We start from the raw sequence: 26182 nt of genomic DNA on the forward strand, positions 1-26182 counted from the left end.
TTCAAATACTTTTTAAAAATACTTTCTGAGCCATAGAAAAAAGTAACTGTTGAAATTTCAGAAGAAAACAATTAAGTTTGGCCTTTTTCTCATACTGCTTGAAATCACGCTGACCGAGGAAGGAAACCCAGATATTAAGCAAATCTGGAGCGAAAGGATTTTAACTGACTGACAACTAGAAGAAAACATCACTGACAGATACTGAAGGGAAAAGAAATACAAAAAGTGAAAATAAAGTACCTCCAAGTTTTTTTTATAAACTTGAAAATTAAAAGGAGAACAAAAACTAGGGTTTTATTTGAAATCTAAAGCAGTCATGGACACTTTACTATCTGACATTTTTATTAATGATCCTAAGATTTCATGTTTTCTACAATGAATTAGGTAGCCTAATTAATATTCCCACAAAAGGATCCAAAATCAAAATGACACAGTTAAATCTGTCAGCCTATTCAAATGTATGTCTACAGTGACAAAGTGGAGTACACTGTCTTATGAAGAAAAATTTAAAACCACAAATATAAGATATTTAAGTAGTATCTTTACATTATTAGTATTTTCAAAATACTACCTATAGAATAGATTCAAATATATCTGACCTGCTGTTTTAAAAAGAAAAAAAAATGAGATAATTTATCAAACACTAAATATGAAGAATAAAGAAATTAAAATTATTTAGTTGGATAAAGAGAACTGGATTTTTAAGAAGACATGTATGAACACTCGTGAAAGGACTGAGGCAAAAAAAATATCATATCCCTAAAAAGCTATCCTAAATTGGGGGATGATATCCTAGAGAGAGGTTTTAGGACTGGTGTATTAACTGTAAAGTACTGAGTATCTTATTTTAATTGAAACAGAGACACTTCCCAGAGCTGGTAAGTGTTAAGTCTCTATACCAATAAACAATATTAATCCCAAAGGAACAAAAAACACTAAGACTGAGGACAATGTAAGTTATCAACAAATGTTCACTGAGTTGAATTTGAAGTTCTTCTTTCAATTCAGTAAGCAACATGAAGGCACTTAGTCATGAAAATAATATAGGTAATAAAGGGCTAAATAAAATTAAATTAAAAAACAAGGTCAGAGCTGGGTGGGGCCCTAAGATAGATGAGGAAGGTACTTGGTAGGAAGTGGTTTAAACTGGAAGCCTCATTCATGCTTGGTTTCACTCCAGTGGGAAGTATCTCTGCTCCACCAGAAACCAAAATGGGGCTAAAGGAAAGGGTGGAAATTCAGATGAGGAATGTATGTTAGGAAAAATAAAGACAAACTATAATATAAAAGCTGTAAGCCTAAAGGTCTGGACCTAGTAGAAGGGCTTACAAACAAAGGAAGCACCTCTATCACCACCAATGATCTATGAGTCTCTATTTGTAATTAACCTCAACTATATATAGGCTTACATTATATCCTGAGCAGCTCCCAATATAGTAAGGTAGAGCATGCATATATTATGCAATAACGTAGAGTTTGAACTGATTGTGTCCGTGAGGAAGTCCAGTGGGTAGGATAGAAATGTTGCTTCCAAACGTCAACCAACTAGGGAAATGCTAAAACCGAAAATACACTGAGATTCTGTGAAGGATGATGTAAAACCCAACAGGGGAAGTGTCAGGCCTATTTCTATGTTGCCCCTTGGGTGGGAAGACATGTTCTATCAGAGATGGAAGATTTATTTCAATAAAAGGCAATAAGACAAAAATAATGTATTTAAAATCACTAAAGAAAGTGGCCTTATACTTAAAATTACGTATTAGTAAGCATTTACCAACTAGAAAATCAGTAAGAAAGGGAGTGGACTCTAAAAACTCTTAAATATAGGCTAAAAAAGTATACAGCCTAAGAAGTTATAAAGATAAATTTGATATTCAAAACTCAATTCTAAGAATTCAGGGACTGATGACACAACCCCCAAATTTAAGAAGTATAATGGGTGAAGAATCTTTTTGTTAAATGCCTCTATTCTTTTCTCTAAATCACTGGTTCTCAATGCCAGGAGATCATGTCTCCCATGGCACACGGAGACAGTTTTGGTTTTCACGACTGTGAGGATACCACTGGCATTTAGTGGGTGGAGGCCAGGGCTGCTGCTAAACATCCCACAATGCACAAGGCAGCTCCCCACAACAAAGATTATCCAGCCCAAAATGTCGACAGTTCCAAGGTTGAGAAATCCTGCTCTAAATGTCCCCTCAACATAAACAAGAAAATTTAACTGAGTTCTAGTCACAACACAAAGCCAGCTCTAATAAGGAAACTCTAATTTAACATCACTATCAATAGGGGGTAATCTACCTGTAACATGCACTGAGACACCACACCCTCTGGAATCTCAGGGAAACGTTGTCGGAGGTCATGGAGAACCTGCATATCAAGCTGTGGACCGCTTTGCGCCATGCCAGAGAAAATGGTGGTCAAGTTTCTCTTAGGAAATGGATGCTAACCGGCCTTCCAATAGTAACGATCTTCCAATACTGCAGTCATTTTCTATGAAAAGAAATGAAAGTACGGTTAAATTTAATTACACATTTCACTTTATTCCAATAGAAACCATCAATACATTAAAATGGAGATATCTAAAATAAGTATAACTAATTCTAAAGTTAGAAAACTGAAATTCTTTTTAGCCAAAGACTTCTTCTGATGTAATATAGCCAATCACTGGTTTAAAAACAACAACAAAATACTCTCAAAACTTCAGTTCCATTTTAATGTTTAAAAAAAGAAAGAAATTAGCTTGATTAAAAAATACAGAGTATTATTATGTGGCAACCATATTTTTCTAGTCTTGAGAAAGGACCTAACTATATATGATCACCCATGTTTTCCTAAGGTCTATCACATTACTCTTCTAAAACAGTAATCATTTTAATGTCTGAAGTGATATAATAAGGCAACAGGACTTGACAGTAACACCACAAAGCACACTTCTCCTGTATGCCTTACACTCTCCCTACACTTTGAAGCCAAAGGTTTGAATTTGAAGTCTGAGTAAAGGAAACCCAATGTCCAAATGAAACAACAAGGCAAACAAAAATGGAAATGTAGAATCCTTTGTTTCCAAAGATGATGCTGGTGGTCCATCAGCAGCCACACCTGCCTAGTTAGACTTTTACATAGTTCTGGTGCCACTGGCACAAGTGTTAAGATGCTAGGATTTGGGGGTACAGTCTGAGTAGAGCAAAGTGATCCCCAATTGCACTGGTACATGTCAAGTTAAGCACCCATGTAAATAAAGGTAACTAGTGAGTAACAATGAAATCATAAATCAAGTGGCAGCATCAAGAGGCAATTAATAGATCCACTTTTTAATCTATATTCCCCATTTTTTGTAAGGGGAAAAAACAGTGTATACAATCTCATATTTCTGCTGTGTTCACTCACTAGATGGCCAAATACTTTTAAGAATGAGGGGTAAACACCTGCATCTTCATAAGATGCATGGAAATCCTGATTATAAGACACATGACTAAACCACACACGTAAGGAAGGGTCACCCCACACCAAATCTGTTTCTTGCAAAAAGGCCAGAAACTTTAAATCACACCATTATTTGTGGCAATGTATAGAACTACAGAGAACATTTTTAAATTTTAAAATGTTTAAGGAAAATATTGAATTTCTTTTGCTGATTCATATTTAAGTATATAACTAAAAAATAAATACCATGCAACCTCAAATTTGACTTTCATAGGCAAGGATTTTGACTTTCCATGCCATCTGTTGACTTTTACTGGGCATCTACCTCTCTCTTCTTCCTTCCAAGCCAAGACTGTCAAGATTTATATAAACTTTTTGTCTACAAGGTGGCCACAAAACCCCAGTGTATTGAGACCCTGCCTAACCATAGGTAAAAACAGCTATTAGGGACTGCTTTAATGACTTCCAACCATCAACATGGAAGATGCCTAACGAACCTGAAAATTAGAATGTGGGAAAAGAATAAAGGTAATTTCCAATTCTCACATATATAGGCTTCCTGGCCACTCTATACTACTCTGCTTCCTGCAATTCATTCCTTAGTCTGCTCTAACCTGGCTCATAAACTGATCCACTGAAATACTCTATTCATCATCACTCTGCTGCTAAATTCAGAGGCTGTAGTTTCTGGTCCCTATGCCCCCTGACCTTTGCAGCATCTGACACTACTGATTATTCCTTCCTTTTTTGAGCCTCTATGACATCACATTAGCCTGGTTTCTCCCCACTCACTTGCCTGGTTTTTGCCCTAAGTGGCCACTGCTTCTCATTCTACATCCTTGTGTCCAGTGATGACTACTACTAAGGTTTCAGTAACACTGAAAGGCTGACAATCCTCAAATTGCTATCTTAAGCATCATGCTCTCTCCAAGACTCCATACACATAGAGACTACTGCCTACTGCATAGCACTATCTGGATATACCCAAAGATATCAGTCAATATGTCCAGAAAGGAATGCCTCACCAAAATCCATCCCCAAATGCTGTGTTGTCTCCATCAATGTTACCATTATTCACTCAGTTAACAAAACCAAAAACCAGAGTGTGATCCTTTACCTCCCTTTCTTGCACAACCAACTAAACAAGAACATTAAGTCAAGTGGTTGATGGTTAGCAATCTGCTTCTGTCATATAGTAGTAACTAGGAAAGAAACTCAATCTTTAGGCCTTTGAAGCTTCATGTGTAAAATCGAAATAACTGTAGGGCTGTAGAAAAATCAGCAAACAGTAACAAGTCAGGAAGCATGAGTTACTATTTTTCAGGGCACGTCTAATTATTGTTCTCATCAACATTTTAGCAGCAACTTCCTGCCGCTCTTCCTGCCTCAGGTTTTGCCTTCCTCCACATCACAAGAGTATTTGCTTTGGAAGATGCAAATCTGATGATGTCCTCTCCACTCTTTGCATCTCAACAAAACAGAGCCATGTGTGATCCTGTGCATGGATGTCCCATGCCACCTCCTCTCAGGGCATTAGCTAATGATCATCCATCTGCCTGAGATACATTTCTATCTTCCTCCCTCCCTGCTGCTTCCCCAAGCCATACTGATCCCATACCTGTCATTATTGGTGGCACCTCCTCCTTTAAGGAGGTTTCCATTGACACTCGCCTCCTACCTGCACAGCAGGCTATGCTTATCCTCACAGGAGCACCTAACACACTACTCTGAAGCCACTTGTGTATCTGAAGGTCTCTTGTATGGAACTGTAGTTTCACTAGAATGTGTTAAGCTAGAGTGGAGAAGTACTCAAAAAGTGATAGGAGCTCATCATAAGGACCTGAGAGTCAGCATGAAGAGGCTCCCACTGGTCTTATCTGTGATAATTTGAGAATCAAAATAATCAAGGACAGTAATAAATTATAGGCCTGTAGAAAATAGGAAGCTTTGAGTCCTTATCAATAATAATTACATGCACACATACACAAAGGAGGAGGGAGGGCTTTCGTTTACAGTGGAATCCAACTGGTAAACATATGCAGGCAGTGCTGGAGTTGTAAAATCATTTTGCAGCCATCACAGTACAGACTGCTTCAGTCAAGAATCATCAATGGATGCTAAATCTAGGGGGAAATTTGGTTGAAGAATATGCTATAAAAATGGTCTTAAAGTGTTTCCACGAAGAATTACATTTTAGTTGCAAGGGGGTAAAATTTAACTGTACGGTGGATAAACCGAACAATATTTTGACAGGGTAATCAAAATTAACATCACCAATGAGGGACAGAGATGGACAGCATATGCCTCCAGATTTCATATCCTGAGAAGAACATAGCACTTCCTATTACTCCAGTCAGGAATGCATAATCTGAAACTACTCAAGAAAGAATAGCCAAACCCCAAATGAGAAACAGTCTATTTACTTAAAAAAAAAAGCAGTGACTGGGAGGTGAGAATGTCATCTTAAAAGTAACAATGTCAAAAAAGACAAAGGCTAGAAAAACCACAGATTAAAGGAGATACAACCATAACAACTAAATCCAATACCTGATCCCAGACTGGATCCTGTACTAAATGAAGAAAATATTATAAAAGAAATGAACTGATCAACTGACAAAAATGAAATGCGGATGGCAAATTAGGAAAAGTATTCTATCAATATTAAATTTACTGAATTTAATACATTAACTGACCTAGCAATTATGTTGTGGTTATATATGAGAATATCATTTTTAGAAATTAAGCAATGAAGCATTTAGGAGTAAAGGTCATAAAGTATGCAACTTACCTTCAAATGGTTCAGGAAGAAAACATGTATGTATTATGTGCATATAAACATACATGCACACGTGCACACATAGAGAGGGAGCAATTTACAAAGCACACAGAAAGGGTTTACAGCTAGATGACTGAGTAGGAAGACACTGAGCTTACCTCCTCTCACAAGCACACCAAAATTACAATTATTTACAGAGCAACTATTGATAAGAAAGACTGGAATCTACTAGAAAAGATCTTCCACAACTAAGGATATGAAGAAAGGAACAACAATCAGATAAGTAGGAGAGAGAGAGTCATGAAGAGTCAAGACTAAAACCCCTAGGTGGGTGACTCACAAACAGGAGGATAATTACAACTGCAGAGGTTTTCCCCAAGGAGCAGGGGGTCCAGGCCCCACACTGAGTTCCCCAGTCCAAGGGTCCTGCACCGAGAAGACAAGCCCCCACAACATTTGGCTTTGAAGGCCAGCAGGGCTTTGCTTTAAAAGAATCAAGGGCTGTGAGAAGTAGAGATTCCACTCTTAAAAAGGGTGCATACAAAATCTCATATGCTCCAGAAACCAGTGATGAAAGGGGAAAACCTACAACCAAGAACACTCTACCCAGCAAGGTTCTCATTCATATCTGATGGAGAGATCAAAAGTTTTACAAACAAGCAAAAGCTAAAAAAAGGACAGTACCACCAAACCAACTTTACAAGAAATGTTAAAGGGATTTCTCAAAGGGGGAAAAAAAAACCCACAACTAGAAACATAAAAATTACAAAAGCTAAAAGCTCATTGGTAAAGGCAAATGTACAGTAAAGGTAATAAATCAACCAATTACAAAGATAGTAGGAAGTTCAAAAAACAATAGTAAAATCGTCTATATCCACAATAAGTTGTTAAGGGATACAAAAAACAAAATGTTTAAAAAAATTATAAACTAATCGTACGGAGTAAAAACGAAGGGTTGTTAAAATGAATTTGAAATTAAGAGATCAGCAACTTGAAATAATTTTGTGTGTGTACACCTCATGGTAACCACAAACCAAAAAATCTATAATACATACACACACAAAATAGAAAGGAATCCAAACATAATACTAAAGATTGTCATCATATCAAAACGAGGAAAAAAAGGAACAAAAAACAACCCCAAAACAACTTACAAAATGGCAATAAGAACTGACCTATCAATAATTACTTTAAATGTAAACAGACTAAATGATCCTATCAAAAGACACAGAATGGCTGAGTAGATACAAAAACAAGACCCATATACATGCTGCCTACAAGGGACTCACTTCAGATCTAGAGATACACACAGACTGAAAGTGAGGAGATAGAAAAAGGTATTCCATACAAGTGGAATTTTTTTTTTAAAAAGCCAGGATAGCAATGCTAGTATCAGACAAAACAGACTTTAAAACAAAGATTGTAACAAGAGACAAAGAAGGATATTACATACTGATCAAAGGACCAATCCAAGAAGATTTTAACAATTGTAAATATATATATACATGTGGCCAACATAGGCACATCTACATACATAAAGCAAATATTAACAGATATAAAGGGAGAAACTGATAGTAACACAGTAATAGTAGGGGACGCCACGTACATCAATAGACAGATCATCCAGACAGAAAATCAGTAAGGAAACAATCGCCTTAAATGACACATTAGACCAGATGGACTTTAATGCTATGTATAGAACATTCCATCCAAAAGCAGCAAAACACAGATTCAAGTGCACATGGAACATTCTCCAGGATAGATCACATGCTAGGCCACAAAACAACTTTTGGTAAATTTAAGAAAACTGAAACAGTGTCAAGCATCTTTTCTGACCATAATGCCATGAGACTAGAAATCAACTACAAGAAAAAAACTGCAAAAGACACAAACCCACTAAGGCCAAACAATATGCTACTAAACAACCAATGGCTCCTTCAAGAAATCAAAGAGGAAATCAAAAACTACCTGGAGACAAATGAAAACAGAAACAAAACTATCCAAAATCTATGGGACACAGAAAAAGCAGTTCTAAGAGGGAAGTTTATAGTGATACAAGCTTTCCTCAGGAAACAAAAAAATCTCAAATAAACAACCTAATCTCACACTTAAAGGAGCTAGATAAAGAAGGACAAACACAACCCAAAGTTAGTAGGAAAGAAATAAAGATCAGAGCAGAAATAAATGACATAGAGACTTAAAAAAACAAAAGATCGATGAAATTAGGAGCTGGTTCTTTTTTTTTTTTTAATTGAGGTATAGTCAGTTTACAATGTTGTGAAGAGCTGGCTCTTTGAAAAGATAAACAAAATTGACACATCTTTAGCCAGACTCATTAAAAAAAAGAGAGGGGGGGGCCTAAATCAATAAAATCAAAAAGAAAAAAAGGAGAAGTTACAATTGATATCACAGAAATACAAAGGATAAGAAATTACTAAAAATAATTCTACACCAATAAAATGAACAACCTGTAAGAAATGGGCAAATTCCTAGAAATGCACAATCTCCCAAGACAGAACAAGGAAGAAAAACGAACAAACCAATTACCAGTAATAATCAAAGCTCATAACAAACAAAAGCCCAGAATCAGATGACTTCACAAACGAATTCTACCAAACATTAAGAGAAGAGTTAACACCTATCTTTCTGAAACTATTCCAAAAAATTGCAAAGGAACATTTCTGTACTCATTCTATGAGGCCAACGTTGACCAGACAAAGATATCACCAAAAAGAAAAAAAAAAAGAAAAAAAGAAAGTAAAAGAAAAAGTATAGGCCAATATAACTGACAAACATAATATGCAAAAATCCTCAACAAAATATTTGCAAACCAAATTCAACAATCCATTAAAAGGATCATATACCATAATCAAGTGGGATTTATCCCAGGGAGACAATGATGGTTCAATATCCACAAATCAACATGATACACCACATTAATAAGCTGAAGGATAAAAAACATATGATCATCTCTTACATGCAGAGAAAGCTTTTGACAAAACTCAACATCCATTTATGATAAAAAAAAATAACACCTCCACAAAGTCGGTACAGAGGAAATGCACCTCAACATAATAAAGTCCACATATATGATATGATAAGTCCACAGCTAACATCATACTCAATGGTGAAAAGCTAAAAGCATTTCCTCTAAGATCATGAACAAGACAAAGATGCCCACTCTCGCCACTTTTATTCAACACAATATTGGAAGTCCTACCCAGAGCAATGACAAGAAAAAGACATAAAAGGCATCCAAATTGGAAAGGAAGAAGTCAAAATGTCACTATTTAAAGGTGACAAGATACTATACACAGAAAATCCTAAAGACACTATCAAAAAAACCCAGTACAGCTCAACAATGAATTCAGTAAAAATGCAGGATACAATATATACAGAAATCTGCTGCATTTCTATACAATAGCAACGAACTACCAGAAAGTGAAATTAAGAAAACAATCCCATTTATAGTCACATCAAAAAGAATAAAATCCCTAGGAATAAACCTACCTAAGGAGATATGAGACCTGCACATAGAAAACTGTAAGACACTGATAAAAGAAACTGAAGATGACACAAATAGACAGAAAGACATAGTTTGTTCATGGATTGGAAGAATATTGTTAAAATGACCATAATACCCAAGGCAATCTACAGATACAATGCAATCCCTATCAAAATGCCAATGCACTTTTCACAGAACTAGAACAAATACTTTTAAAATTTGTATGGAAACAAAAAAGACCCCAAATAGCCAAAACAACCTGGAGAAAGAAAATGGCTGGAGGTATCGTGCTTCTTGACTTCAGAGTAATTACAGAACTACAGTAATCAATAGAGTAGGGTACTGGTACAAAAACAGACACATAGATCAATGGAACAGAAGAGAGTCCAGAAATAAACCCATGCACATATGGTCTATTAATCTATGAGAAAGGAGAACATACAGTCTTCTCAATAAGTGGCACTGGGATAACTAGGCAGCTACATGTAAAGGAATGAAATTAGAACATTTTCTTACACCATATACAAAAAAACACTCAATGGATTAAAAGCCTAAATGTAAGATCTGAAATCATAAAACTCCTAGAGAAAAACATAGGCAGAGCACTATTTGACATAAATTGTAGCAGTATTTTTTTTGATCTGTCTTCTAAGACAAAGGAAAGAAAAACAGAAATAAACTAATGGGACATAATTCAACTTAGAAGCTTTTGCACAGAAAATTATCGACAAAACAAAAAGACAACCTATGTAATGGGAGAAAATATTTGTAAATAATACGACCAATAAGGAGTTCATACCTAAAATATATAAATAGCTCATATAACCAATATCAAAAAACCCCCAAGCCAATTAAAAAATGGTCAGAATACATGAATAGACACTTTTCCAAAGAAGACACACAGATGGTGAACAGGCACATTAAAAGATGCTCAACAATGCTGATCAGCAGAGAAATGCAAATCAAAACTATAATGAGGTATCACCTCACACCTGTCAGAATGGCTATCACCAAGAAGACAACAAATAAATGCTGGTGAGGAAGTGAAGAGAGAAGAGCCACTGTACACTGTTGGTGGGAATGTATATTGGCACAGGCACTGTGGAAAACAGTATGGAGGTTCCTCAAAAAACTAAAAATAGAACTACCACATGATCTAGGAATTCCATTCCTGGGTATATATCCAAAGAAAACAAAATACTAATTTGTAAAGATATGTGCACCCCAATGTTTATAGCAGCATTATTTACAATAGCCAAGATATGGAAGCAACCTAAGTTGGATAAAGAAGATGTGGTGTGTATTTTATATGTATATATTTACACACACACACACATACATATATATGTATATGTATATATTATGCACACACACAATGGAATACTTCTCAGTCAAAAAAAAAGACTGAAATTTTGCCATTCACAACAACATGGCTGGACCTGGAGAGTATTATGCTTAGTGAAATAAGTCAGACAGAGAAAGAGAAATACTGTATATTATCACTTACATGTGTAATCTTAAAAAAAATAGTAAATACAACAAAAGAAACAGACTCACAGATATACAAAACAAAATTGTGGTTACCAATGAGGAGAGGAATGGGGGGAGGCGCAAGATCTGTGTAAGAGATTAGAAGGTACAAACTACTATGTATAAAATGGATAAGCTACAACGATATATTGATATTGTACAGTGCAGGAAATACAGCCAATATTTTATATTAACTTTAAATGGAGTATCATCTATAAAAATTTTGAATCACTATGTTGTACACCTGAAACCAATATAATATTGTAATCAACTATATCTCAATAGAAAAAGTACAGGGAAAAATGTTATCAATACATGAATCTGGATAAAAGGGTATATGATGAACTATTTTTATTCTTGCAACTTCTGTAACTTTGGAATTATTTTTCAAATAAAAAGCCAAAACAAAACAAAAAACAAACAGAAAGACCATAGTTTTACTCAGGGATTATCCCTTGTTTATCACTGCATTTCCAAAGCCCAACCTAGTACCTGTTCAAAGGTTTGTTAAATAACTAAGAATTAATTTTACTATACTAAACCAATCTAGCTAGTAGGATAGAAAAATATATAGATGAACATTTAGCTGAACCTTGTCCCCTCTTCTCCTGCACACCCCCTCCCCCATAATAAAATACTGGAGAATCACAGATCACCTATGTATTTGTGAATGTTTAGGAAACAAGAAAAATAGCTTTAGTCTACTGAATCAGTAGGCATATTTTTCTAGTTTACCCCTTTTAAATAATCCCAAATGTGAAATGCTAAGAGATTCTACCAGATTAACATTCTATGCTTTAATTTAAAGTGTAAACTATTCAAAGTCCTTAGTGTTAATTTAACTTTTTCTGAAACAAGGCTTGAATTATCCACCTTTTTGATCAAACATTATCTGACATTTTCAAAGTAAGGCAACCAACAATTTGCACTAGCCACAAGAGTCCTAACTGGATGAGTAACCTTGCCCAGTCACTGAAGCACTAAGGCAGTGATGTTTCCAATAAAAACATACTGTAAGTCCTTTAAAATGTTTTAGTAGCTACATAAGAAAGTAGAAAGAAACAGGTGAAATTAATTCTAATATATTTTATTTAACCCAAAATATCAAAAATACTATTGTTTTAACATGTAATCAATATAAAATCACTAAGATATTTTACATATTTTTTCAGTCTGAGTCCTTGAAGTCCAGTGTGTATTTTATATCTACAGTACATCTCAGTTCAGACTGGCCGCATTTCAAGTGCTAAGCTATTAGTCATGACCACCTTACTAGTCACTGCAGCTCTAAACCTTTAGGATTGTCATTTAAATGGCAGGCGAAGACCTACAACTCTTACATTCCCTAATTCAATATCTCTTTTGAGGGTATACAACTAACTGGGCAAAGGGCCTAGCACAGACTAGGTGTTCAATAAATATTTGTTAGGTGAAATGAACAAAATGGAATTCACTGAATTTAATTATAGGAATGAACTCAGGTAATCAAATCTGCCTGTATTTATAGAAGTAACAGCTTTCCTACCAGGAAATGATTCCTCAATATTTGAGGCCAACCACGTTGAGAGCATTTGATGGCTATTTAATAATTGCCAATGAAGAGTTTCTGAAGCACCCAAAGGCTTAACTCAAGCTTTCCTAGTTTTTTTTTTTTTACTCATTTTTCAATGTAAATTTCAAGTCCTTAAAATATAACGGCAATATAGTTGCCTTTTTATGAGAAAGAAAAAAAGGCACCAGGGGTCAACAAGAACAATGTTTCAGGTGTCAAGAGTCTGGACCCGTGCACTAGTTCAGTGCTCTTGGGAGCCATTAGCTCTAGGCTAGCTTTATCAGCTTTCAGAATCTCAGGTGCTACCAAGGCCAAAGTTACTATTAATTTTATCAATATTATTATCAGCTACCATTCACTGAACAACTATGCCCTGAAAGGGAGCTGTAACTACCCCCCGCCCATTTTATGAATAAGAAAACAAACTCAGAGAATGAGCATATGACAGAATCATGACTCAAACCCAAGCCTGCCTTCTCCAAAGTCTTTTCATTATGTCATTGGTAGGTATCAAGGACATTCCCAGCAGAGTGATGATGAGCACCCTTCTTTGAATGGCTGGTGAAAAAAACACAGAAAACCTTTATCAGCTTATCATCCAAATACAGGGTTACAGGTGTGTGGGAGGTGGAGGGCTGAGAGGTGAGGAAAGAGTCCTCGCACAAATAAGCCGTTTTAAGGCATATAAGAAACAGTGCTAAAGGAAAAAAGTTGCTGGGCTTTTTTTTTTAATTTTTAAAAATACTTGCCTTTGGGAAAAACATTAAAAAGCATCTTTAAAATCGAAGCCAACCTACCCACCCACAAAGATGGCTACTATCAGAAAAGATGATCAACAGGAGACCTACTTTTCACGACTAAGAATTTAAATTAATGAAAACATATTCTCCTCAAGGGATTATGTATATAATCTTAATAGTGATTAGCACTCTGCCCTGTACAAACATTCACTCACACCAGCACTAACTGATGTGAATAATCATTAAGTATTTCACAACATATAACACTCTTAAATAAACTTAATTTTTTGATGATTGCAAAATACTAAAATACTTTTTAAAAAGCAATTTCCTTTCTGCTCACTGGGAGGTTAAGCGAACAGTTTACAAATAGAAAATTACCAAACCACAAAAGGAAGAAGAAAGGAACAAAGAGGATATACCAATTCAACTGCAAAGATAAGTTCAAAATGGCAATAAACACACATCTATCATTAATTACTGTAAATGTTACTGGACTAAATGCTCCAGTCAAAAGACATAGACTGGCAGACTGGATAATAAAGCAAGAACCTTCAATATGCTGCATACAAGAGACCCACTTTAGGGAGAAGGACACATATAGATTGAGAGTGAAAGGATGGAAAAGGATATTCCATGCAAATGGAAAAGCCAAAAAAGCAGGTGTTGCAGTACTGACTTCAGATAAAATAAGACTTTAAAACAAAGGCCATAAAGAAAGATAAAGAAGGACATTTTATAATGATTAAAGGAGTGATACAAGATGAGGACATTACACTCGTTAATATATATGCACCCAATATAGGAGCACCTAAGTACATAGAACAATTACTAACAGAGATAAAGGGGGATATTGATGGGGATACAATCATAGTTGGAGATTTTAACACTGCATTAACATCACTAGACAGATCTGCCAGACAGAAAATAAATAAGGCAACAGAGAAATTAAATAATACAATAGAAAAACTAGATTTGGTGGATATTTTCAGAGCATTACACCCCTCAAAAATAGGATATACATTCTTTTCAAGTGCACATGGAACATTTTCCAGGATTGATCACGTACCTGGGCATAAAAGAAACCTCAACAATTTTAAGAAGATAGAAATTATCTCAAGCATCTTTACTGACCACAATGCCATGAAACTAGAAATCAACAACAGAGAAACAAAGGAGAAAAAAAGGAAAGCATGGAGATTAAACAATATGTTATTGAAAAAACAATGGGTCAATGAGGAAATCAAAGCTGAAATTAAAAAATACCTTGAGACAAATGATAATGAAAGCACAACCACTCAAAATCTATGGGACACGGCAAAGGCAGTGCTAAGAGGGAAGTTTATAGCGATACAGGCCTTCCTCAAAAAAGAACAATCTCAAATAAACAATTTAACCCACCAGTTGAATGAATTAGAAAAAGAACAAAAAGCCCCAAAAGGCAGCAGAAGGAAGGAAATTATAAAGATCAGGGAGGAAATAAATACAGTAGAGATTAACAAGATCATAGAAAAAAATCAACCAAACCAAAAGCTGGTTTTTTGAAAAAGTAAATAAAATCGACAAACCTCTGGCCAAACTCACAAAGAAGAAAAAAGAGAGAGCACAAATTAGCAAAATAAGAAAGGAAAATGGAGAAATTACAACAAATACAATAGAAATACAGAATATCATACAAGAATATTATCAAAAACTATATGGAACCAAACTGGATAACCTAGAAGAGATGGACAAGTTTCTGGAAACATACTGTCCACCAAGACTGAATCAAGAAGAAACTGAACAACTGAACAATCCAATCACCAGAAAGGAAATAGAAATAGCAATTAAAAATCTCCCTACAAATAAAAGTCCAGGACCGGACGGCTTCACCAGGGAATTCTACTAAACATACAAAGAACTCATATCAGTCCTTCTCAAACTCTTCCAGACGATTGAAAAGGAGGGAATACTCCCAAACTCATTCTATGAAGCCAGCATCACCCTGATACCAAAACCAGGCAAAGACACTACAAAAAAAAGAATTATAGGCCAGTATCACTGATAAACATAGACGCCAAAATCCTCACCAAAATATTAGCAAATAGAATCCAACAACACATAAAAAAGATTATACATCATGACCAAGTGGGGTTCATCCCAGGGACACAAGGCTGGTTCAACATACGCAAATCAATCAGTGTAATACATCACATCAACAAGAGAAAGGACAAAAACCACATGATCATCTCAATCGATGCAGAAAAAGCACTTGATAAAATTCAACACCCATTTATGATAAAAACTCTCACCAAAGTGGGTATAGAGGGAACATATCTCAACATAATAAAAGCTATCTATGACAAACCTACAGCCAGCATAGTACTCAATGGTGAAAAACTCAAAAGCTTCCCACTAAAATCTGGGACAAGACAAGGATGCCCACTATCACCACTCCTATTCAACATAGTCCTGGAAGTCCTAGCCACAGCAGTCAGGCAAGAGAAAGAAATAAAAGGGATCCAAATTGGAAAAGAAGAGGTAAAAGTGTCACTATATGCCGATGACATGTTACTATATATAGAAAACCCTAAAAGGTCCACACAAAAACTACTAGAGCTGATCGAAGAATTCAGCAAGGTAGCAGGTTACAAGATTAACGTTCAAAAATCAGTTGCATTTCTTTACACTAAGGATGAATCAACAGAAAAAGAAAGTAAAGGAACAATCCCCTTTAAAATAGCACCCAAAGTAATAAAATATCTGGGAATAAATCTAACCAAGGGGATGAAAGAATTATACACAGAAAACTATAAACCATTGATGAAGGAAGTTAAAGAAGACTTTAAAAAATGGAAAGATATCCCATGCTCCTGGATTCGAAGAATCAATATTGTTAAAACGGTCACACTGCCCAAGGCAATCTACAGATTTAATGCAATCCCTATCCAATTACCCAGGACATATTTCACAGAACTAGAACAAATCATAATAAAATTTATATGGAACCATCAAAGACCTAGAATTGACAAAGCATTACTGAAGAGAAAGAAAGAGGCTGGAGGAATAACTCTCCCAGACTTCAGACAATACTATAGAGCTACAGTCAGCAAGACAGCATGGTATTGGTACAAAAACAGACATATAGACCAATGGAACAGAACAGAGAGCCCAGAAATGAACCCACGAACTTTTGGTCAACTAATCTTTGACAAAGGAGGCAAGAATATACAATGGAATAAAGACAGTCTCTTTAGCACATGGTGTTGGGAAAACTGGACAGCAGCATGTAAAACAATGAAGCTAGAACACTCCCTTACACCATATACAAAAATCAACTCAAAATGGATCAAAGACTTAAACATAAGACAAGATACAATAAACCTCCTAGAGGAAAACATAGGCAAAACATTATCTGACATACATCTCAAAAATTTTCTCCTAGAAGAAATAAAAGCAAGAATAAACAAATGGGACCTAATGAAACTTACAAGCTTCTGCACAGCAAAGGAAACCATAAGTAAAACAAAAAGACAACCTATGGAATGGGAGAAAATTTTTGCAAATGAAACCGACAAAGGCTTGATCTTCAGAATATATAAGCAGCTCATACGACTCAATAAGAAAAAAATAAACAGCCCAATCCAAAAATGGGCAGAAGACCTAAACAAGCAATTCTCCAAGGAAGACTTACAAATGATCAAAAGGCACATGAAAAAATGCTCAATATCACTAATTACCAGAGAAATGCAAATCAAAACTATAATGAGGTATCACCTCACACCAGTCAGAATGGCCGTCATTCAAAAATCCACAAATGACAGATGCTGGAGAGGCTGTGGAGAAAGGGGAACCCTCCTACACTGCTGGTGGGAATGCAGTTTGGTGCAGCCACTGTGGAAAACAGTGTGGAGGTTCCTCAAAAGACTAGGAACAGACTTACCATATGACCCAGGAATCCCACTCCTGGGCTTGTATCCAGAAGGAAATCTACTTCAGGATGACACCTGCACCCCAATGTTCATAGCAGCACTATTTACAATAGCCAAAACATGGAAACAGCCTAAATGTCCATCAACAGGTGACTGGATAAAGAAGATGTGGTATATTTATACAATGGAATACTACTCAGCCATAAAAACCGACAACATAACGCCATTTGCAGCAACATGGATGCTCCTGGAGAATGTTATTCTAAGTGAAGTAAGCCAGAAGGAGAAAGAAAAATACCATATGAGATCACTCATATGTGGAATCTAAAAAACAAAAACAAAAACAAACAAAACCGTAAATACAGGACAGAAATAGACTCAGACATAGAATATAGACTTGTGGTTGCCAGGGGGGCAGAGGGTGGGAAGGGATAGACTGGGATCTCAAAATTGTAAAACAGATAAACAAGATTATACTGTATAGCACAGGGAATCACAGAGAAAAAAATGTGATAATGAGTGTGTATATGTCCATGTATGACTGAAAAATTGTGCTGAACACTAGAATTTGACACAACATTGTAAAATGATTATAAATCAATAAAAAATGTTAAAAAAAAAAAAAGAAAAAGAAAATATTCCAGCCAATAAGATGAGCCTGTTTCTTTAAAAACCAAAGTTTTATAGTAAAGTACTGCATTGTTTGGTATTTAATCTCATAGAATACAAATTATTGATTTGAATATTATGCAGATAAACCATACCATCTATTCTTGTTCATATATATATATAGTGTATGCAACTATGCAAAATACATACAGATTTTGTTCTTATCAACATTATAATGGGCTGCTACTTTTCATAAATTATTAAAGTGATGGGTGATGATTTGAAACCTTAACACCAGGCAGAAGACTCAAGCAGTATCTGAACCGAACTGACCAAACTGCTGGGACACCCTTGCAACACTCCCAGTAACGCACAAATGGCCATAGCTGTGGACTGTGATGCTGTGTAGGTGGTAGCCCTTGATGAAGCAGGATGAGCTACTGAAGGCATAAACCCAGGACTATTACAGCTGCAAAGCCACATAAACCAGGAGATTCCGTATGGCTGACCCTTTGCTGCCTGTTACCTTTGAGAGAACTCCTAATTTCTGAAGACAGCACGGAGACTGAGGAGCTGAGAAGGTATGCTTAGCAGTGGAATCACTCTGAGGCTTCCTCCAGGGGTGCAGCTACCCCCCTAATTCAGGAGTGCTGGCGCCTCAAGGCACAATGGAATCTGTTCCTCAAAATGCAGGTGCTGGAATTTCTCTGAACAGAATTCCTCCTCCCACCCAGAGAGGAAGCTCCCCTAGAGCTCTGCTCTGAAGTCACACTCCTCCACACTCAGGAAAATGACCCCTACACCTAGTGTTTTGTTTCCACAGCCTTTTCTGAGCTCAGCAAATACGCAGGGTGGCGCTGTTATGGCCCTGACTGTTGACCTCTGCCAGTATTTTCGCTAACTTCCTAAAATAATTATATCACAGGTTATGAACCAATGGTCTGTGGGCTGAATCCAGCCTACCAATATGCTTGGTTTGGCCTTGGCACGTTAAAAAAGAAAGTTGAGCCATACTTTAAAATAGGAAGACTTTACATAAAAGTTTGGATATCTAGCTTTTCTCTGAAAAATCAGAAGATGAAGCAACAACAGACAACAATTAGCTGAAGCCGAACCTTCACTTCCTGGTTTAGAAAGGACCCATGCTCTCCAGCTTGCCTAGTCCCTACACTCCCTAGAATGTCCCAGACACTGAGGCCTGGTCTTGCTTCATTCATTGACATATTTGCTGGGTCTGTGATACCTGACATGTGTTCAACATATAGGTTTACAGACAGTACAGTACTCATTAGTCTAGTCTAGTATCTCAACAGTATGCTACTGATGTGGCGATCTGGAGCACAGTAATTCTTCACCATGCAAACCTGTTCTGTGTGTCACAAGGTGTTTAGCATCCTGGCCGCACCCGTAAAATCCCAGTAGCATCCCCAAATGGCCTGTAGAGAGGCAACAGTATCTCAGGCTGACATCCACTACTAGCGTGTCAAGTTTGGTGAGGTGAGCATTTCCCAGGTTTGAAGAAAAGTTAGTCTTGTCTTTAGAGAAATTTTAAGATTAAAAAATAAAGGAATCATTCATTTTTCTGATTGGCCTGGCCCAAGTAATAACTGTTAAACATAAACATGTATACTAGCATAAACCTTTGGAACTTTCATTCATTTTCTTGCTGTTTTGGAGGGTTTTAGATCATATTTATTGAGACATATCTATGTACTCAGTGCTTTATTTCATTTAATCCCCATTATCATCCCATGGGAGAGGTAATAATCACATTTTTACAAATGAGGAAATGTAAGGCTCACAGAGGGCAAATAGTCTGCCTGTGCTCACAAAGTCAACAAAAAGCAAAGCTAGGATACAAACCTGAAGTCTATGTTTTAATCATTATTCTCCTATATTGTTGGCTACATGGTAAGATTCTGATGTCATAACTCTTAAAGACATTGTACAGTTTAAAGCAAAACTAGCTTTTAAACAGAAGAGTTTTTGTACCAGACTGTGAATCCTTCAAGGCAAACAGTAACAAGAAGGGGCTGATATTGGATTGTAACAAATGATCTTTTACTGGAGGGGTAAGAGTTCCAATTTCAGGATTTTCATGCATATATGTAAAGATGCTACCAAAAAGGGATAGGAATATGATAGTTATTCTTCCCTCTAAATGAGCCTTCCAAATAATTTCTAAAACTATCATCTACAGGATTTTCATTACAGTGGAAACCATTTTGAAATAGTCACATAATCACTGCATCTACCTCATATTCTGTTATATTCTCAAAAGAGATAGACTATGGACTAAAATAATATTCATATTAAAAGACTCATCAACTTGAAAATCAAATATAACCCCCAGAAACAAACAGAAGTATATTCAGATTAAATTTCAGCTTAACACCCCTCCCTACAACTGAACATCTGTTTGCCAGCTGCCACCTATACAGGATATACCATACGTGCCACTCCCTGCCTTCCCCAACCAACCTCCCCAACAAAAAAGGTACTTGGGATCTCCTCCCAATTCTGAGATGGGCAACAAAGAGGAAGGATATTAAAAAATAAACAAAGCTTTATGACCTTAAACAGAGGAATCTGAAAAAAGAAATGGGAAATACTTGATTCTTATTTATTAGAAATATTTTGTTCAATAAGAATACTGAGTTGATGGTCGGGGAAAAATGGTATCTAAGAGAAATCAAAGGTTTCCTTTAGAAAGGGACTTTAAAAATTTCTCAAGAACATTCTGAGAAAGGCAAAATGACAGAGACAGTAAAAAGATCCATGGTTGCCAGGGGTTTACGGGGAGGAAGGGAGGATTCATAGGTGAAGTATAGGAGAATTTCAGGGCAGTGATTCTGTATGATACTTAAATGACATTATACACTTGTCAAAACCCATATAACTTTATAACACAGAGTGAACCTTAAAGTATCCAAGCTTAAAAAAATCTTTTAGAAAGTCAGGATCCCAGGAAACCATATAGAAACCATATGACAGAATTTAGCTGTATTACAAATGCATGAAACAATATCACTGCAGGGGATGGTGGGGATGAAGATGCTGATCTAAATAACTTTGGAAACGAGTGGAGTTTGTAAGACTAAAAGCAAAAGAAGCTGTACATAAACACTGTACTCTAGTTGATAAAGCTGTTTCCCATAAGGGTACAGGTTAACAATTCTGATATTGTTATCCATGGGGGTATGAGGTTAACAAAACTGATATATATCTATACACATAAACTGGGATTGACCAATTAGGTAAATGGATGGTGAATGGTGGGAGCCAGATTTCTCACTGTTGGAGTGGGAGATTACAGTCAAGCAGGTGAAGAAGGCTAGAATGACCTATGTGGTAATGGATTAGAGTTGGAGGCTTCAGTATGAACTCATGTTTACCCTAATATTGATACACATAGATATATAGAAATGGATGCATACAAATAAAGAGCTCCCAATGGCCAAACCAGAAAAAAAATCTGAGCAACAAAATAAATAAGGTAGTACTGAATTGTGACCCAAAATATAAAATAAATATCCATCAGCCCATACTAAGATAAAGAAATGACTGAATAAATAAATAAACGGGGGAGAAGAGACATCTCCCATGCAGGATTCCCAATAATTTATGTAGAACACCCTCAAGGAGATGGAGCAAAACTTTCCTCTCCCTATATGTGGACTACACTTAGTGACTTATTTCCAAACAACACAGTATGGAGAGGAGTTTTTAATCCAAAAAGAGAGTAAATTTACAGTGGAGAAACTTGACAAACATGTTCTCAGTCAGTTGACCATAGTCAACATTAACAGTGATAAATCATGATAACAGGTACTCTTGACATGAGGTGATGAGAATGTGAGAATGGCACTTTACCACTGTGGTCTTCCTCCTCAAAATCCATAACCCCAGGCTAATCACGAGAAAAACATCAGACAAATCCCACCTGAGGGACGTTCTACAAAATACCTGATCAGTTCTCCTCAAAATTGACAAGGTCATCAAAACAAGGAAAGTCTGAGAAACTGTCACAGCCAAGAGAAGCCTAAGGAGACATGACAATAACTGTAATATGGTACCCTGGTGGGATCCTGAAACAGAAAAAACACATTAGGTAAAAACTAAGGAAAACTGAATAAAGTATAGATTTTAGTTAATAACAATGTTTCAGTACTGGTTAATTTTTTTTTTAACATTTTTTATCGATTTATAATCATTTTACCAGTACTGGTTAATTAATTGTAACAAATGTACCATACTAATGTAAGCTGTTAATAATAAAGAAAACTGGGCACAGAATATAGGGGAACTATCAGGACTATCTTCTCAATTTTTCTGAAAAATTAAAACAGTTCTAAAAAATAAAGTCAACTTAAAAATTTTTTAAAAACTATCGCCAGATGATTTATGACCCTGGCATAGGAGTCTTATTCACATCTCCAGCTCCAAAAGCACCTTCTTTTCAACAGACTGAAAAATCTGACAAGATGAGGAGGTAAGCTATCCTCTTACTAACTTTCCAACTCAATATGGAAAAATGACAAAAACTCATAGACTTCTGGTGCCTTAAAGTAACAGCAGGCAGGATGCTAGATCACACTTCTAGGGCAGGTGGTTCTTTTCCAAGTATCACCACTAGCAGAATCTTCTTCTTTTCCGTCAGGTCACAAATGTCTTCTACAGCAATTAAATTCAACGTTATCCCACAGAAGAGAGCAGCAGTTCACAAAGATAAAAAGATAGTCCATTGCCTGCTTTCTTAAGGCTTCTGTAGCACACCTGGTTGTGACTTACCATTCTGAGCCCCACCCTATTTGGAGAAAAAACGATGAAGCCCAGGCCTACCAAGCACATATAAAATTTTCAATTGTGTAGCCAAAATAGTGTATAACTTTTGAAAGAAATGCTGCTATATAAACTATTTCTGTTCCAAGGAAGAACAATTTACGTATTGAATAGTATAGCCTTATTGGCTTATTTTGAAAGATGAGCATTCTCTCTCTCCATCACTGAGAAACTTTTCATTCTTAAAAAACCTAGTAATTCAATGTTAACTTTATCACTTTAGGCAAACACTGGCTTATAAAAGAACAATCATGCATACAAGTTTCTACTTAATTTCCCGACTCAAACTCATTTTACAACCACAGTAGAACTAAAATAACGTAACTGTTTATAATATAATGTATATTTTTTAGTGCTTCACCATATTTTTTCTTATATCTTAATTTCTGAGTTACTTTATCTTAAACAGTACCCAAAAAATGAACTTCAAGTATGAGCAAGAAGTACTTACACCTATATGACTGCTGTTTTCTACCATGTGAAACAGCTTTTTCCAACCTGATATGACAATGCAAAATTCACCCCATATTCATGTTAACCTTCTCCCCATCAGCTTGAATCAGAACAGTTTTCTCCCCAGTCAATTCTTAAATAACACTATCTAAAAAGACAGACAGGACAACCTATAGGCAACATATGTCAGAGGTAGATCTTGACATTTTATTACTTAAAGAGACTCCTTAGAACAGTGTTTTTCAAATGGTGGGTTGTGACCTATTAGTAAACTATATAATACATTTACTGGATGATGACAAGTATTTAAGAAAAAAAACATAGTAGAAAATAACAGTGCTTCACACAGTATTGTAAGTACTGAATCAAAATACTTGCTCGAAGTGTGTACTAGATCATGATTAAAATGTATTTCTTACTATGGAATGCTTTGAGAAATACTGACTTAGAATAGTGAGATATTCTAGGTTATATAAGAAAAATATTTACTACCTTTCCTTTTCACTGTTATCTCAATAGACAACAGCTTTCTAATGAATAAAGTGAAGTTATCAGAGAAACGTCTGGATATGAAAGCTGAAATAACTGTTATGAATTTTTGTGTGACTTTTTTTCTCAAATGCAGCCTCAGTGTATTTTGTGTAGCTCCCTCACATACTATTGGAGGCTCCCGCCTTCTAAAAGCTGAAGGGGGGGAGGGGGAGGAGGAGAAGGAAGAAGGAAGAAGGAAGAAGGAAGAAGGAAGAAGGAAGAAGGAAGAAGGAAGAAGGAAGAGAAGAGGAAGAAGGAAGAAAAGAAGAAGGAGGAGGAGGAGGAGGAGGAGGAGAAGAAGAAGAAGACGACGACGACGACGACGACGACGGAGAAGGAAGGAAGGAAGGAAGGAAGGAAGGAAGGAAGGAAGGAAGGAAGGAAGGAAGGAAGAATCATCAGTGTCCTTAACCCAGAAATTCAAGATCACAAACTGTGGGAATTTCCTACTGGAAGGGTTTAAAAGATTAACAAAAATGCCATTTATAATCATTTATTTTAAAATGTCTAACCTTCAATACTCCTGAGTCCATTGTTCATTTAATAAAATCTGAGCACTTGGCTTGGAGATATAGCAAGCTCATGTCCTCAAAGAGAGAGAAACCCACTGAGAGTTATAACAGACTTAACATGTAAGTCCTATAAGTTGTCATAAAAAAGAAATATTTAAGTAGGGCCAAAAAAAAAAAAAACGGGGAAAGCTTCACGGAAGAGATGACATTTAAGCTGGGTTGCAAAGAACTGGATTTTTTAAAACAAGAACAATAGAATTATAAAGTTGGGAGGAACTCTGCACATAATCTAATGTAATGGTTCTCAACTGGGCGATTTTGCCCCACAAGGCACATGTGGCAATGACTAGAGATATTTCTGGTTGTCATACTGAGGAGAGGTGCTACTGACAATTGGATGACAGAGGTCAGGGATACTGCTAAGCATCCTACAGTGCACAGGACAGCCCCTGACAGCAAAGAATCATCCAGACCAAAACGTCAATAGTGCCAAGGTTAAGAAACCTTGAATCCAACCTCAGTACAATCTCCTTGTTTTATAGAAGAAGAAACTGAAGGCTAGAGAGATTTAAAAACTTGCTAGAAAGCCAAGACTATAAAACAGGCCTCATAACATCTCGTTTAGTATTTAATTCACAACACACACCCACATATGTTATTACACTAAGAAACAGATGTTAACAAGAATGGGAACATTACTATAAGGTGGAAAGATAAGCTATCTAGAAATCAAAGCTGAGACTGCTATACAGTCTTTCCTGATCAGATCTACCAATGAAATTATACTCCAATACCATGAAAAAAATTATACCCTTATTTGTTTATAATACTAGACATATCACCAATACAACTCATTTATTGAACATGTATCTGAAACTAAGAAGTATTTTATTACGATAAAAACTAGGAAGTTGGAAAATCAGCATATGCATGCACACTCAGTTACTCCTTGGGGCAGGTCTTTCAAACTCCACCAACTCCAACCACTGTGTCTGGGACCTGATTTTATTCAAAATCAACTGCGAAGTCACCCTTTCATTTGCTGGTGAGGTTTCTAATAGTAAATGAATTATACAAAGAATTTACTTGGAGTCCTGATTTAGAGCCTAAATTTAAACATATGAAACAACCTGGACATCTATCTTTTATTTTTTTCATCCTTGCTCTTAAATGCACAAAAGGGATAGGGGTGAGGGGGTGGGTTAAACAACATGTTAAATAGCAATACAGATTTGTTTTCAAGAAAATGTTTCACTTTTTGCAAGAATACACAGACACACAGCTAAACACTCCTTACCTCCAGTGTTTCAACTGGTGAAACTTCAACTAATACCTTGTCCAGTTTGATACGCAATAATTCACAGTAAAAAAAAAACTTGAAGAGAACGCTGAAGACACTATCCTAAATAAATGAAAGACCAAAGAGGTAAGATTCAAACTGTGAAATGTTTAAGGAAGACCATGTGAGCAAGTGACAGTGTATAAATAAAAGATCATGAAAAAGAAAACAGCCATTTGCACACCTTTACTACCAGAAATTTCAGTAAATGAAGTTTATATTTGATTGATACTAACAAAAAGCTCATGTGACTGCTTGAACTTCCCTGTACTTTTTCCCAGTAAGTCACCTCTAGTGCCTAAGGCAGAGCTAGCCAACAGCAGAGGGGATTGCCAAAGCTTCTCTGAGGATTTGGCTTCAGAGAAAGCTAGCATAAAAACCTTAGCTGCATCCCTGGCAAAACATCAGGGGTCCCTACAGTTCCCCTTGATATACTAGTCATTACATTTTAATGGG

General features: G+C 36.1%; 1 protein-coding gene across 2 annotated transcripts in view; it reads right to left on the reverse strand.

Moving 5' to 3' along the window:
• Positions 1-26182, reverse strand: part of TAB3 (TGF-beta activated kinase 1 (MAP3K7) binding protein 3) — an 80659-nt gene that overhangs the window by 31325 nt on the left and 23152 nt on the right. For both annotated transcript variants that reach the window (XR_004318264.1, XM_032475981.1), the window contains exon 2: positions 2302-2493. Coding sequence is in view for 1 of the 2 variants with exons in the window: in XM_032475981.1 (XP_032331872.1) it covers positions 2302-2403 (102 nt within the window). In the remaining variant the exon portion in view is untranslated. The remainder of the gene's footprint in view (positions 1-2301; positions 2494-26182) is intronic.

The sequence above is a fragment of the Camelus ferus genome, chromosome X (genome assembly GCF_009834535.1).
Source record: "Camelus ferus isolate YT-003-E chromosome X, BCGSAC_Cfer_1.0, whole genome shotgun sequence".
In the NCBI taxonomy this organism is placed as follows: Eukaryota; Metazoa; Chordata; class Mammalia; order Artiodactyla; family Camelidae; genus Camelus; species Camelus ferus.